This window comes from Chiloscyllium plagiosum, chromosome 6 (assembly GCF_004010195.1).
Source record: "Chiloscyllium plagiosum isolate BGI_BamShark_2017 chromosome 6, ASM401019v2, whole genome shotgun sequence".
Taxonomy (NCBI): Eukaryota; Metazoa; Chordata; class Chondrichthyes; order Orectolobiformes; family Hemiscylliidae; genus Chiloscyllium; species Chiloscyllium plagiosum.
In genome coordinates this window covers 99316444-99331733 of record NC_057715.1, presented here as the reverse complement: position 1 = coordinate 99331733, position 15290 = coordinate 99316444, and the positions used below count along the sequence as shown (strand labels likewise).

The 15290-nt window shown below is 39.8% G+C and overlaps 1 protein-coding gene across 2 annotated transcripts in view; it reads left to right on the top strand.

Moving 5' to 3' along the window:
- tmem131 (transmembrane protein 131) overlaps nucleotides 1-15290 on the top strand; it is a 201590-nt gene that overhangs the window by 171461 nt on the left and 14839 nt on the right. For both annotated transcript variants that reach the window (XM_043692263.1, XM_043692264.1), the window contains 7 exons: nucleotides 8543-8718; nucleotides 10451-10596; nucleotides 10683-10801; nucleotides 10911-11066; nucleotides 12115-12274; nucleotides 14327-14448; nucleotides 14581-14692. In XM_043692263.1, the coding sequence (XP_043548198.1) occupies nucleotides 8543-8718; nucleotides 10451-10596; nucleotides 10683-10801; nucleotides 10911-11066; nucleotides 12115-12274; nucleotides 14327-14448; nucleotides 14581-14692 (991 nt within the window). The remainder of the gene's footprint in view (nucleotides 1-8542; nucleotides 8719-10450; nucleotides 10597-10682; nucleotides 10802-10910; nucleotides 11067-12114; nucleotides 12275-14326; nucleotides 14449-14580; nucleotides 14693-15290) is intronic.

Here is a 15290-nt window from a genome sequence, read left to right as displayed (position 1 = left end):
GTGATGGCTGCGCAGGATAACAATTGAATGTGTAATCTCTGAGAGTGGCACATGTGATTTTAAGTTAAAAATGAGTCCAGGCAACGCAGTCAAGAGAGAAGTTAGAGGTGAAATTGTGGTGGATAAAATATTTGGTCAGAAACTGCTCTAAGTAATTACAGGCTGTGCCATATATTAATTTCAGTGTGATTGGGGAGTGCAGCAACATTAATGAAAGAGTGGTACTGTTTGAAGGTCTTAACCTGACTTTGTCTTGTGGTGTAATTTTCCCTGATGTGCAAGGAGACCAGAATTGCACACAGTATGTTGAAGCAGGAAATGGAATTTGGTACACTTTGCATGTGAGAGCTGACCCCAAGTCATCATACAATGCATGTAGATGAGGAAGAGAAGGAAACACCGAATCCTCTGAAGGATTCAACGGTATCGCTGAGAGCAGGAAGAGAAATAATTGCTTATATTGCTTCCCTTGCAACCAGATGAGAAAGGAACCTGAGTGACAAGTCCCACAAGCTGGACAATGGAGGATAAATGGAGGAGGAAGATTATTATTAATAAGACTAATATTATTTTTTAATCATGTCATAGGCTCCAGAGAGGAAAGCATGCTGTCTGAATAACTGGGAATTCTGTTTGATTTTTGGTTGGGGCTTCTATGCAAAGATGAAAAGTATCATTGAAGAAATGTAAACTAAGAGCTGTAGTAAAGATGGGCACAAAGGTAATTTGCGATGGTAAGGTTATTTGCACAGGCAAACAGCATTGTCTTTTTGAGGAAAGAGTTATAGCCATTTAATAAAGTGGGAGACAGGTAGTGGCTGAGGAGACGAAACAGTTTGCATCTTCAGTTAGCACGAAGGTCAGAATGATAAATAGGTCAGCACCTTTCAGCTATTGAGGCCAAGGTGCAGAAAGCAGATATCATAGGCAAGTGGTTGGGAGGAGAACAATAGAGGATCTTCTCAGATGTTATCAACCATGATGAAATTCATGAGCTTCTCACTTCATTAATGTGTAGTAGTTGAAAGAAATTTAATGGGCTGTTTGGCTGTGGAAATGGGCCAGAAATCATTTTGGCATTTAAGCTACTCTGGTGTACTGAATTGCTTTGGTACAAGAGTGAAGCCACTTAAGCATGCTGGGTCACATCAAGTGCTGTGATGAATGTCTACGTTGGTGTTGCATCAGTTACATTCAACTCTGTACCATTTGAATTTAAAGAAATATGGCAACATTCATCTGAAGTAACTAAGATTGAAGTGCGTGCGTGATGGGCGTGGATTCTAGAGGGACCGAGCAAATTAGCTGCTGCAAAGTATTATGGGAAATGGTATGCCAAAAACTTGGGAATTTGGAACTGTTGTAAGTTATGATGTAAACAGTTAGTGGAACAGATTTTGGTTTTGGATTTATGCAAAATAAATTGATTTGAAGGATGTGGGTGTTGAGGTGATTACAAGTAAATGGTTGAAAATTACCTTGCTAGCTGTTGAGATATTTGAAGTAAGGAGACCTGTTAGATGGCAAGGTCAATGATTGGAAGTGAATAATGCAGAAAAGATTTATTAGCAGAGCATTAAATTCAGAAGAGAGTCCCAGGAGCAAGGTGGAAAACAAAATTGGGAATGCTTAGGATTCCACAAAAATTCAGCACGGGGATTACATTTTTAATTGAGTCTTTGCCTCTTACACAAGATACTTGAATATAGTTGCACTGCAGTAATTGCATGAAAATCCCTTTTGTGTCAAAGCCAATTGTAACTAAAATATGAGAAATTGAAGTATTATATGTTTCTATCACACTGCAACTCATGGTTTATTATGAAATTTAGCACAGTATAATTTGGCATGTCTATAATAGTAATTAGTATCATGTTCAATCACACTGCAAATTCTTTTTTTTAAAAAAGACTCTCCCTGGTATGTGTCAGAAGATCAGTTCTTGGTTTTAATCCGAGAACTTCTAAAGCAGTGAAGTTTGTCGTGTTCCCTTTGGCAAGTATATCTCTCCTTGTGTAAGGAAACCAAAATTGTACACTAATAAAGGGCTCTTTGATTGTAATAACATACCTTTACTCCTTGATGCTCATTATCTTATTTTTAAAAAGTCCAGCATACAATTTGCTTTCGCAGTTGCCCATACCCACATATTTACTTTCAATAACCCGTGAACACAGGCACCCTAGTCGCTTTGAAATTCAATACTTTGATTAGATTAGATTACTTAGTGTAGAAACAGTCCCTTCAGCCCAACAAGTCCACACCGACCTTCCGAAGAACAAACCACCCAGACCCATTCCCCTACATTTTATCCCTTCACCTAACACTACGGGCAATTTAGCATGGCCAATTCACCTGACCTGCACATCTTTTTGGACTGTGGGAGGAAACCGCAGCACCCGGAGGAAACCCACAGACACTGGGAGAATGTGCAAACTCCACACAGACAGTTGCCTGAGGTGGGAATTGAACCCAGGTCTTTAGTGCTGTGAGGCAGTAGTGCTAACCACTGAGCCACTTTGCCGCGCATACTTCCAGCCCTTTTCCATTTCAAAAACACTTGCATTTGGGAAGAAAAACAGAAATGCAAAGCCTCCAACATTTCTCCATGTTGTATTCCATCTGCCAGATTTTTGGCCATTGATTGTCTTTCCAAATCCCCTTGGAGCATCTTTGCACCCTCCTTTTAATTCACATTCCCACTTTGTGTTATGCCAGCTGTAAATTTGGAAATATTACTTTTCAAGCCCTATGAGTCATAAATTTAGATTTTAAATAACTGGTGCCCAAGCATTGGTCCTTACCATAGTACCTTTAGTGACACCCTGTTAACCTGAAAACGAGCCATTTATTCCTACTGTTTTCTGTCCAATGACCAACTGCTATGTTTTCCCTTCCTTAATCTTACTCGTGACTTTTTTGCAAGATTCTGAAATTCTCCCAATCCTCAGGTTTACTATTTTGTTATGGCAAGTTTGAGCCTCTTCCTTTGATCTAATATAATTCTCTGTAAAATATGGCTGGAACATTTTCTTTTTTGCCTTAAATTTTATTGTAAGCTGTTTATTAGGCAAAAAGGTAACGTTTTAAAGAACCACCTACTGTCATAACTTTTAACACAGCTTCCCAATCCACTATAACCGGTTTGGTCCTTTTTTTTATAGGCTTGTAGGTCCTTTGATTAAATTTATGATCCTAGTTTCTGATTTGAACTGCGTCTCTTTCAAATTTAATGTAAAATTCCATCATATTGTGACCATTGGCTCATTTACAGCAAGATTATTATTTAGCACCTTTTCATTGCATGGTAGTAGATTTAAAATCAATCTCCTGTACTTTGCAAAAATCCATCCTTCACAACACTAGTACCAGTTAGGTTTACCCAATAAACTTGTTAATTGAAATCCCTCTTCCTTTGATTACTCCGTCTTGGTGCAATTCAGGAAATTAGAAATACTATTTGCCTGATACAGTCATCTGTCTAGGCGAAGTTGGGTGATTGTACCTGCTCTGGGAGTGTTGAATACAACTTTTAAATCTGAGGCCAATTAAAGGCAAATTTAATATTTGCTGAGTATCGCATTCTTGTTACTTTAAACTGTAGCTAGATTATCTCAAGTCATAAAAGTGGCAGAATTTTATTCACTTAGGATGTGGATATGACTGACTGGGCCAGCATTTATTGCCCAACACTAATTGCATTTAGGGTGGTGGTTAGCTGCCTCCTTGAACTGTTGCAGACTACTTAGTGCAAGTACACCCACAATGCTGTAATGGAGGTAGCTGTAGGAGTTTTGACCCAGTGAAGCAATGGCAATATATTTTCAAGTCATGATGGTCAGTGTCTTGGAGAGGAACTTGCCAGTGGTGGTGCTCACATCTGCCCTTGACTATCGAAATGTTTGAGAGTTTGAAAGGTTCAGCCTAAGGATCCTTGGTCAATTTCTGCAATGCACATTGCAGGTAGTGCACTGTTTTTTGTGTGTTTTGTGTGTTCACATTGCAGGTGGTGCACTGTGTTTTTGTGTTGGTGTCCACGCAAGTGGATAGTGATTAGACTTTAAGGATTCCAGAGATGACTTGCGCATTGCAGGATTCCTAGGCTCTGATCTGCTGTTGTAGATCCCTCTATGTTTATATGGCTAGTCTAGTCAGCTTCTGGTCACCTGGTAATCACCCAGGTTGTTGATGGGGAGGGGGGGAGGTTGCGCGGGGTGAGGAATGTCACTGATGGTAAAGCTTGGAAAGTCTTGGGGCATTGGTTAGATTTTTCTCTTGCTGAAGATGGTCAGTGCCTATCGTTTAATATTGCACAAATGATGCTTGTTATTTCAGTCCAAACCTGAATGTTGCCCATATCTTACTACATTTGGACAGTAACTAAGGAGCTTTGAATGGTGCAGAACATTGTTTGCATCTCTCTTTTGGAGAAATAATGGAGTAAAGTCATTGAAGTAAATGTACATGGTTGGACCTAGGGCATTATCCTGAGGAACAGGGTCTTATGGCATAGTAGTAGTGTCCTTACCTCTGAGCTAAGAGATCCAGGTTCAAGTACACCTGTTCTAGTTGTATATTGTAACACTTCTGAGCAGCTTGATAAAAATATCTTGAATGAGGATCATTTGGCACAGTGGTAGTGTTCCAACCTCTGAGCCAGGAGGGCCAGTTCAAATCTCGTGCTCCAGAAATGTGTAATAGTATGACTGAGCAGATTATTTTGAAAATATCTATCCTCCTTTAAAGTTTTCTCTAGGAAATCTATCCTGAGGAATGAAATTCACCAACACATTCCACCCGACCTTTAAATTTACCTGGACCATCTCTGACACCTCCCTCCCCTTCCTGGACCTCTCCATCTCCATTAATGATGACTGACTTGACCCTGACATTTTTTACAAACCCACTGACTCCCACAGCTACCTGGATTACACCTCTTCCCACCCCACCTCTTGCAAAAATGCCATCCCGTATTCCCAATTCCTCCGCCTCCGCCGTATCTGCTCCCAGGAGGACCATTTCCACCACCGGTCACACCAGATGGCCTCCTTCTTTAGAGACCGCAATTTCCCTTCCCACGTGGTTAAAGATGCCCTCCAACGCATCTCGTCCACATCCTGCACCTCCGTCCTCAGACCCCCACCCCTACAACCGTAACAAGGACAGAACGCCCCTGGTGCTCACCTTCGCATAAACCAAATCATCCTCTGACATTTCCACCACCTCCAAACAGACCCCACCACCAGGGATATATTTCTCTTCCCACCCCTTTCTGCCTTCCGCAAAGTCTGTTCCCTCCGTGACTACCTGGTCAGGTCCACGCCCCCCTACAACCCACCCTCCCATCCTGGCACCTTCCCATGCCACCGCAGGAATTGCAAAACCTGTGCCCATACCTCCTCCCTCACCTCCATCCAAGGCCCTAAAGGAGCCTTCCACATCCATCAAAGTTTTACTTGCACATCCACTAATAACATTTATTGTATCCGTTGCTCCCGATGCGGTCTCCTCTACATTGGGGAGACTGGGCGCCTCCTAGCAGAGCGCTTTAGGGAACATCTCCGGGACACCTGCACCAATCACCGCCTGTGGCCCAACAATTCAACTCCCCCTCCCACTCTGCCGAGGGCATGGAGGTCATGGGCCTCCTTCACTGCCGCTCCCTCACCACCCAGATGCCTGGAGGAAGAACGCCTCATCTTCTGCCTCGGAACACTTCAACCCCATCAATGTGACTTCACCAGTTTCCTCATTTCCCCCCACCCCACCTCACCCTAGTTCCAAACTTCCAGCTCAGCACTGTCCCCATGACTTGTCCGGACTTGTCCTACCTGCCTATCTCCTTTTCCAGAAACGTCGATTTTACTGCTCCTCAGATGCTGCCTGAACTGCTGTACTCTTCCAGCACCACTAATCCAGAATATTTTGGTAACTGGTTGTGTCAAGGCCTTGTCTGGTCTAGTGCTATGTCGTAACATGTTTGTAAAAATGTTTGTCATTTCTCAGGATAGATATTTTTAGAGATGCTCTGGAACGCAGATGACTGACCTCCAAAATGACAGCCGCAGGATTCTTTCCCTGTGATTTGTTGAACTGAGGCTGATGTAGCAACCGCTGCAGTAATACTACTTGTAATATGCTACATTTAAATGACAACATTAAGAAGTTGCTGTTGATTATTGAAGTTTACAAAGTACTTCCTGAAATGGCATAACTGGCATCTGCCTCATGTGGAAGAAATGAGTGTGAAGATTACAAGCATTCCATTTTAGAATGATTTGAGAGACGGTCCCCCAGCTAATCAATGTGGGGAAACATTGTGCAGAATGTAACAGGACGATAATAGTAAAAGGCGTTCAACTTTTTCAAATCAAGAAACAGTCCAATTGATTAATCCAGAATAAGTCACACTGAAGCAGCTAGCTATTGATGTGAACTTAAAACGAGAAACAAAAGAAGCCAAATTGGCATGTAATTGCATGTTTGATTGGAGAGAAAAGGGATTCAAAGTGTTGCCCTTTATCTTGAACTTAAGGTGAGTAAATAGTCATTTTAAATGTCAGCAATCTGACATTAGTTTGTTGAGGGATATGAATAAAATGCAGTTAGCTGCTGGAATTGGTGGTTTCTACTAATTAATGAGGAACGTATTCTCAGGAGGTTCTCCTGGCCACAGAAAATTCAGACCAATAGTGTTATATAATCTGTTCTGGGCGGACTTCCAATGCATATGGGAATAATGTTGATGGCACAGTCCACTCCATGTAATGTGAGTCACACTGTTGTTGAAGTATATCAAAGCTCAAAGGCCAGTATGAATCCTGACTCCTGATAGGGAAAATTTAAGTTTATGAACAGTTGCTTTGATTGTTGTGATAGCCTTGCTTAATCATACTTTTACTCTGGCTCAAATTGGAACCCTGAGTTCTGAAAAGAAGGTTTATACACAAGACCTTCCAAGCACTCTTCCTGTAACTAACCCATGAAGAGTTTTGCACAGGATTTGCCTACTTTGATTTTTACTGCACAATCATTTGGCGTGTAATGATCAGCTTTCTCCCTCTTTAAAATTGCAGCAAACAAGTGTCCGACAGTATTTTCTAGGAGAAAGTGAGGACTGCAGATGCTGGAGATCAGAGCTGAAAATGTGTTGCTGAAAAAGAGCAGCAGGTCAGGCAGCATCCAAGGAGCAGGAGAATTGATGTTTCGGGCATGAGCCCTTCTTCAGGAATGTTCCTGAAGAAGGGCTCATGCCCGAAACGTCGATTCTCCTGCTCCTTGGATACTGCCTGACCTCCTGTGCTTTTCCAGCTACAACAGTATTTCCAGCTTTAAAGTTAATGTGCGTTTGCATTTTGGCACAGGTTCCTTTTCACTTTGGCAAGAATAGTCACTGAAAGCCAAGCTCCAATGACAGGTTGGTTGTTTACAGGCCTAGATGCAATTGAATGAAATGGGTGACAATGCACTTGTTTCATTTAGCACCAAATTGACTATTGATCTTTGCAGGAAATCTGGCTAAATTCCAACAGCTGTAACATCTATTCACTATGTGTATTTGAAAGAAAAGGAGTTTTTCCAGCAATCCAAATTTGCCAAAGTGCCCTGGGGAAACTACAGGGCATAGCTATGCAATTGATTTGATGAAAATGAAATGGAGTTGGGCGTGACACGGCATGCTCAAAAGGTGACTAAAGATTGCTTTCTTTTCGTTATGGCCGTGTAACATGCCTACAGCTTTCTAGTCGTTTGTAGACAAGACTGAGTTGCTGGTATTCAAAACTACCATTATTAGAATATGGCATGGTTGTTCAGTTTTGAGAAATCTCTCGTCTCACTGCATACCGTAGATATTGCTGGGGGAAAAAGAACTCTTGTTATTTCTATGACCTGTTCTGAACTGGGAAGGATCAATCATCCATAATGAATGGTGTCTAGAGTTGCTAATAGATCAAATAGCTGAAAACTAGCTCAGCCTCTTAAGCCACTTCTGATTATTGGAAAGTAGTGAATTTATTTGGCCTAAATCACCTTTCTATCAACTTGACTTTTATTTGTAACTGCTAGCATGGGTTTCTCCAGGTTTGTAATTTGAGCAGTGTGCTACTTTTAAATAAGTTTAAATGCTAGCTGAAACTCCTAGCACACCAACAAAAACATAAATCTACAATGAGTTTAGAGTTGACTGTTCATTTATATTTGGTTTTTGCAATTTTTTTCATATTGAAGTAATATTAAAAATATATTTTTGCCCCTTTGACCACTCACCAGGGACAAGAAGATCAATCTGCTCTTAAGTGGCTCACTCCCATTTCTTCGGTCTTGTTTTGAGCCCAAGTACTTTGTATTTACTGCTTTTCCTGGTTTGCCTGTAGGTGGTTGGAATAAATTGAATCCTATCATGGCATCAGAGTACATTTATGCCGTGCAAGTCTGTATAGTTGGCATAAATCTATCTAGGATCCAAATGTTAATCTAAGCCAACCGATAATGACTTGAATCTTGTTGAGTTTTCTTCTGACATTATGAATTTTCTTCACAGGGAGAGTAAAGTTACAGCGCAAAACTAAAGCACAGAAAAAACGTGAAGAAAAGGATAGAGATAGACGGGTAAAAGGGAAACCACAGGAGGATGAATTAAAAGATGCAGATAATGATGACAGCTCTTCCACCACCACTGAAACATCTAATCCAGATGTAGAATCACCCCTCAAGGAGGTTGGTTACTTGCAATATGAACAATTCTATCTTGAAGTGGCGAAGTTCTAAAAGTTTAACATTTTCCTTGTCTTTCCTGAAATTCTATTTCATGTGATCTGTTCCAGGCACATTGAGTTAATTCAACCCTTCTCAAATACTGTGGCTTACATTGGAAGAAAAATTATGCCCTTTTTAACAAAATCTTTACTATTGCTGCTTTGGGCATCTCCATTTACTGCCTCGTGTCAAATTCAATTTTACCCTTCAAGATCCTCTTCAAGAGATTCCTCTTCTATCTGTCACTTCCCAGAATCTCTGACCAACTTCTCCCATAATCTGTTTGAATCACTCGATTTAAGTTTCCATCTTTCTCGACACTAAAGCAGCCCTTTTCAAAGTCTCAAATGAGATTCTTCTTGATGCAGCCATAGTTGATCGTTAATTCACATGCTGATCTTCAACTTTCTGAAAGTATTATGCAACAATCAACCCACCCCCCCCCCCCCCCCCCCGCCTGCCACACACACACACAGCAGGACATTGCTCTGGTCACTTTGGCTGCACTTCTACAAATAGGAATAATGTATTTGGCTTTGTGGCTGTCTCCAAATATGTGCCTGCAGGATATATCCCTGAATTCATTGTCTTCATCTGTTCTGCATCTTGTTGATCTCAGGCCAGCTTCCAAAGGTGTGCAGATACAAGTCTACTTTTCCATTTCTTTTTACTCCTTCTTTGTGTTCATTTGTGCATAATGTCCATGAATCACGACTTGCTGAAGGTCAAAGATGTGAAGTCTGAGGCTCTTTGTCTTCAGAACAGGAACAAGCACTAACTTCATGTTTTCCTCCCTGCTCGCAAGTTGCATTGTAGAATGTATTCAGCCTTTTTTAATCCTATAGGGACCTGCAAATTCTGAAATTGAAGCAAAATCAGAAAATACAGCATAGTGTTTGAAGATTAAATAGCTTAATAATTGGATTTAAATCTTTCATAAGTGGAAGATATTTCAGATGAGCAGTTTATAAGAGAACAGTGTGAAAAGAGCAATTTTTAATAAATCAGATGCACAACATGTAGGGAAAAATGAACAGGAGATAGTTAAATGAAATGATAAAAATGCAGGACAAAAGCTGCCAAGTGATGAGAAGAAACATGGTGTTTTTCAAGCTTAGGCAAGCTTTACTACAGCATTTTAGAAGACAAAAGACAGATGTTAATACACATGGGATGGAAAATTGAGAAGTGGCAGGTGGTTTGGGGCTCAGCCACACTTGTGATAAGTGGTCGACTAATCTGTCTTTAGTCTGTTTGGTGTAGAAATTGGATTGTGAGCACTAAATTCATCATTTTAGATTGGAGGGGAAAAAAACAATTGTTTTCAGCTGGAAAGCGCTGTGGAAAAAGGCAGATTAGCAGTTATTGCATCTCCTGTACAGTCAAAGGAGATTTAAATATTGGAAGAGAAGAACAAATTGTGTGGATGACATTAGGATAATTATTTTGACCACCTTGTCTATGGCATTGCTTCATGCACCAGTCTTGAGCTAGCCAATGTAGCAATAGAAATGAAGAAAGCAATGTTGAACTCCAGGAAAGTCAGGAAAATTGGTTATTGAACAAAGGATATGGAATTACTGGTGAATTATTTGATGCGTGTTTCAAAAGGTCGGGATGGAATAAAAGTACTGAAAGTTTTCACTTCAAATTTACAAACCGAAGTTGACCAGCTTTTGATTTTTATCTTTAGTCTCCAGATTCAGATAAGAAGAAAGGGAAAACGGTATTGTGTATCAAAGAGAAAGATGACGCAGATATGTTCCACGTCTTAAAATCTAAAGGAAAGAAACCAGTAGGAAATGTCAAAAAGGAAACCCAGAATGACATTAAGTCAAGGTAAAGCACTCCTAGCATCAAAATAAGAGTAAATGTAATTGGGTGGCTTTCTTTTGAAGTATTAATTGGGTCTTTTTCTTTTGAAGTTCGCTGGAATTGCCATATACTACTCCATTAGAGAACAAACAACGCAAACCCTTTCCTGCCAAAATAGTATCATCAACCTTGACAAATTGCCCAAAACTAAGGAACCTGCCAAAAAGAGGTAAGGGATTCATGTGCATGCTCTGTGCAAATGCATCGGATTGATAGTGTGCAATTTATTTTTGATGTGGAAAGGTTTTTGTGAACTAATTGTCAGTTTTTACTTTTAGTGCCTGGTAAATTAGTAGATGGAAGACCCTCACCACTGGTAAAATTCCTTTCAAGTGGTTCTGGTCAGGAAATGGGAAATAGCAGCAGCTCAGAGGGTGAAAAAGACTCCCCTCCACCTGAATGGGATATTGTACCTATACCCAAATCTAGTAGCAGTAAGTGACTATTTATTCGGCTCCGTGTTTTGAAAGTATGGGAATAAAGTGCTAGGTCAGATTTTCTTGTATTTTTTAAATCAAAATGGTGCTTGGTGCCTCTATAATCAGCCAGTTATCAACAAGTGAAGATTTCCTCGATCTGTGTCAATCCTTAAAAACATGAGATTATGATGAATCTGAGACTTGAAGTACAGATTGTGCACACTTGGTGTAATCTATACTTTTGCAGTCCATAGTTCAGAGCCTCAATTTTTGTATCTGAATTCTAACTGTGATATAATTTTGATGTACATTCAATTGCCATTTCAGAGCCATGAGTAGGTTGCATTGGTATAAATCATGCTGGAAAAGCACTAATTATTAGTAACAAAAAGGTATTCGTGGAAGGCAGCATGGTGGCTCAATAGTTAGCACTACTGCCTCACCGGGACCTGGGTTCGATTCCACCCTTGGGCAACTGTGTCAGTATGGAGTTTGCACGTTCTCCCCTTGTCTGCATGAGTTTCTTCCAGGTGCCTCCATTCCTCCCCAAAATCCAAAGATGTGCCGGTTAGGTGGATTGGCCATGCTAAATTGTCCATAGTGTCCAGGGATGTGCAGGTGAGGTGGGTAAGCCATGGGAGATGCAAGGTTACAGGGTAGTGGGATGGGTCTGAGTGGGATGCTCTTTAGGAGGAGTATGTGGACGTGGTGGGCCGAATGGTCTGCTTCTACACTGTAGGGATTGTAGAAACCTTGCAGATTTTAAACTGTTAATTCTACTCTTCCTAGTGATTTTGTTCTGGATGTTTAAAGCATGCTCCATGCTTTACAATTGTAAATAATCATTTTAAGGAATGTTGAAATCTTTAAATTATATTCTAGTATTCGCACAAAAAATCGAAATAACTGCATATGTAATGAGGTTATCATTGAATAATTTGAGTATCCCTTCAAAAGTTTTGAAGGTTTATCTGTCTGAGACAGTATTAACATTCAATGTCTAATCAAATGAACTTTGAAATCATTTTTATATTATTGAGCACTTACTGTTAACAATTTTCAGGTTCAGACAGCCTTCAACAGCTTTCCATTCAGACTCTTCATGCCGATGTCTTCTTGAAGAGACAGAGCTCACCTATGCCTGGGCCACCATCGCCCCCACCTGGAACACCTCAAAACTTGATTTTTCGTGCTCCCAGTTACAGTAGCATTGTCAACAATAGGTATCGTCGATTGTTCACTAAATAAAACTAACTTGGGAGCAGTGAAGTGGCGCTTTGAACAAAGAGCGAGGTCCACCTGTACCTCAGCTGGAATTAGAATCAATCAACACTTTTGCTGTTACTCTGAACCACGTGCTAGTTATCTAACCAACTGAGCTAACCGCCCTCTGTTAGGCATGTTTATCTCTGTTATCCACAAGCCTCTCCGTAAGACATTTTATCTCCAATACTTAAGTCACTTAAAAATTATTAACAGTTGTTAATCCTAACCCTGCACACTGAGTTGATTTTGAAAATTAGCATGATGAATGTGAGAACGTGTATAGTTGCATTTGTGTAATGCCTATTGAGTTCACGAGGCACCTTTTTTAAAAGTATTCTAAACTCAGCTGTATATAAAAGTACTTGGTTAAACAAAACTATTTATCCATCTATTACAAAATTCCCCTTGAGGAACCTTTAGAAATCTTTTCCAAGGCACTCATCGTAGAAATTCAAACAAAGTTCCATTGCAGACTTGGGAATCAAGAGGGTATTTTTGCTTTGCCCCTTGATTCACCTTTGGAATGTGAGTTTTGCTGTCAAAACCAGACTTTTTTTCTTTACTGGTCCCAAGTTATTGCTGAAAGTGGTTATGAGCTGCCTTCTTGAGCTGTGGCAGTTGGCACACCCACCAAGCTGTTAAGGAGGAATTTTGGGCTTTTGACCCATTGAAGATACAGTAATACAGTTCCAAGTCAGGATGGTGCATGTCTTAGAAGGAAGCTTACAGGTGGTGATATTCCCCAGTATCTGCTGCCCTTGTTCTTGAGGGTTTGGTTTTGGAAGGCGCTGTCAACATACTGCCCCTTATATCCTGGTGATGAAGAAGTGAATATTTTAAGATGATTAATTGGCTTACTATCAAGTGGGCTATTTTATCTCTGATATATCCCGCATTCTAAATGTTTGAGCTTCACCCTTCCATCACATCCCTGATTACAAAAACCTGTAAATTTTCAGACACGAGTCAGGAGACAAGTTAGCTTTTGTCCACTCTCTGACTTGTGCTTCTCACCACATTATTTAAACATCTGGTCCAGTTCAGGTTCTGGTCAATGATAACCCTCAGCATGTTGTTTTGGGGGAATTCAGTGGTGGTGATGCCATTGAATACAAAGGGAGATGTTCATGACCTGGCACTTTTTTGGCATGAATTTATTAAGAACAGGTGGTTACCTGGTAAACTAGTTAATCATTAAAATTTAACCTGTCGATTTCACTATTTTGTAGATCATACAGCGACTGACTGTAAGAATCCAATCTAATGACAACTAACCCTATCTCATCAGATTTAGCTCATTCACTAGGTGAATAGTCATTGGAAATGGAAATTTTCCTGAAAGTATTTTTTTAAAATCACTATCCCATAACCTTATGTCTAAGAATGCTGGTTAGTGATAACTGAATTAGGTTTAGTAGTAATAACCTTCCTGGAGTTAATAACTGTCATGTTGAATATGTTTATACATTGCCAGAGAACACTGTCAAATCCACAAATTTAATAATTGTTAGAGTAGTGTTCTGAAATTCTGTTCAAACTATTCAAGCTTGATTTAAAAGCAACTATTGCTAATTTCTGAGAATTAACATTTTGAACAGAGATTTATATCTTTTATTGTTTCAGAATGTTCCAAAGTACTTCACAATTGATAAAGTCCATATAAGTTAGTCATAGTTGTAAGTTGTAGTTCTAAACATTTTGAAAGTATAGAAGGTGTATGTTCCCAAGACCTTTGACATTGTGACTGAAAATCACTGAAAATGTTTTGATGATTAGAGGTGTAAAATGGGTTGTACAGGAAATTAGCAATTTTCTGCTGCACCGTTTCAGAGAAAATTAACTGCTGTTTAAACATTTTATACTTGTTTTTCCATGCATTCAAATGTATATTTTGCATGTGCTTAAAAATTTGTATACTAATTTTAGCAAGGCATAGGGTTTTTGTTTAATACTATGCACATTGTTTTTTTTTTTTTGGAATGTATTAGAGTTATCTTGTGTTGTTGCAGTGATGCTGGTATTAAACCAGTGAACAGTAGCAAATCCAAAATTGTAAAATCAGCATCTCTCCCTGGAAAAAATGGCAACCCTACCTTTGCTGCAGTGGCAGCTGGCTATGACAAGAGTCCAGGTAATAACTAGTTTATCAAACTCCTGAAAATAGAGCGAAATAGTGGAACATTTCCATTCCTCTTCCTTTAATAAGCCACTAATTTAGCAAAGACTAAATATTTGCTTCATAAAATATTTTATGTACCTGCAGGCAGCAGCAGTTCAATGAAAACACCTTTAACTAAAGCAGAAGTCTGTGGCAGTATTCCTACTCCTTTATGTAATAGTGTGGCTTCCTTTGACAGTGATGAGTCAGACACCAGGTGAGGGATATTATCTGTACCATAACATGGGTTCTGGGATCTTGAGCTTTAAGGTAGCCAGGAAAAGCAATCTTGTTTCTTGACATTCTTTTGACTATTTCCCTTCCAGTTAGTGTTATTGAGTTTCAATTTTTAAAGTTAAAATACAAGCCTGTTAAAGATTCTAAGTTTATTTTCTGATAGACTTTTATTTCTGGTGAGGCTGTTTTCAAAGTGACTGTGCCCTTAGACAATTCAGGCACCCAGGCAAATGGTCTGGTTGCATGGGTTCAGATCCTATCGTGACAAGTGGTGGAATTTAAATTCTATTAATAACCATCTAGAACTAAAAGATGATGTCAGTTAAACTAACTGAGACTAGTTTTTCTTTTTGCCAAAAAAGCAATTTGGACCACTAATATCCTTTTTCAGGAATGTAACAGCCATCCTTAAATGATCTGGTCTACATGTGACTCTGGCTCAGTCATAGAGATGTACAACATGGAAACAGACCCTGCGCCCGGCCCATATCCCTCCAAACCCTTCCTATTCATATACCCATCCAAATGCCTCTTAAATGTTGCAATTGTACCAGCCTCCACCACATCCTCTGGCAGCT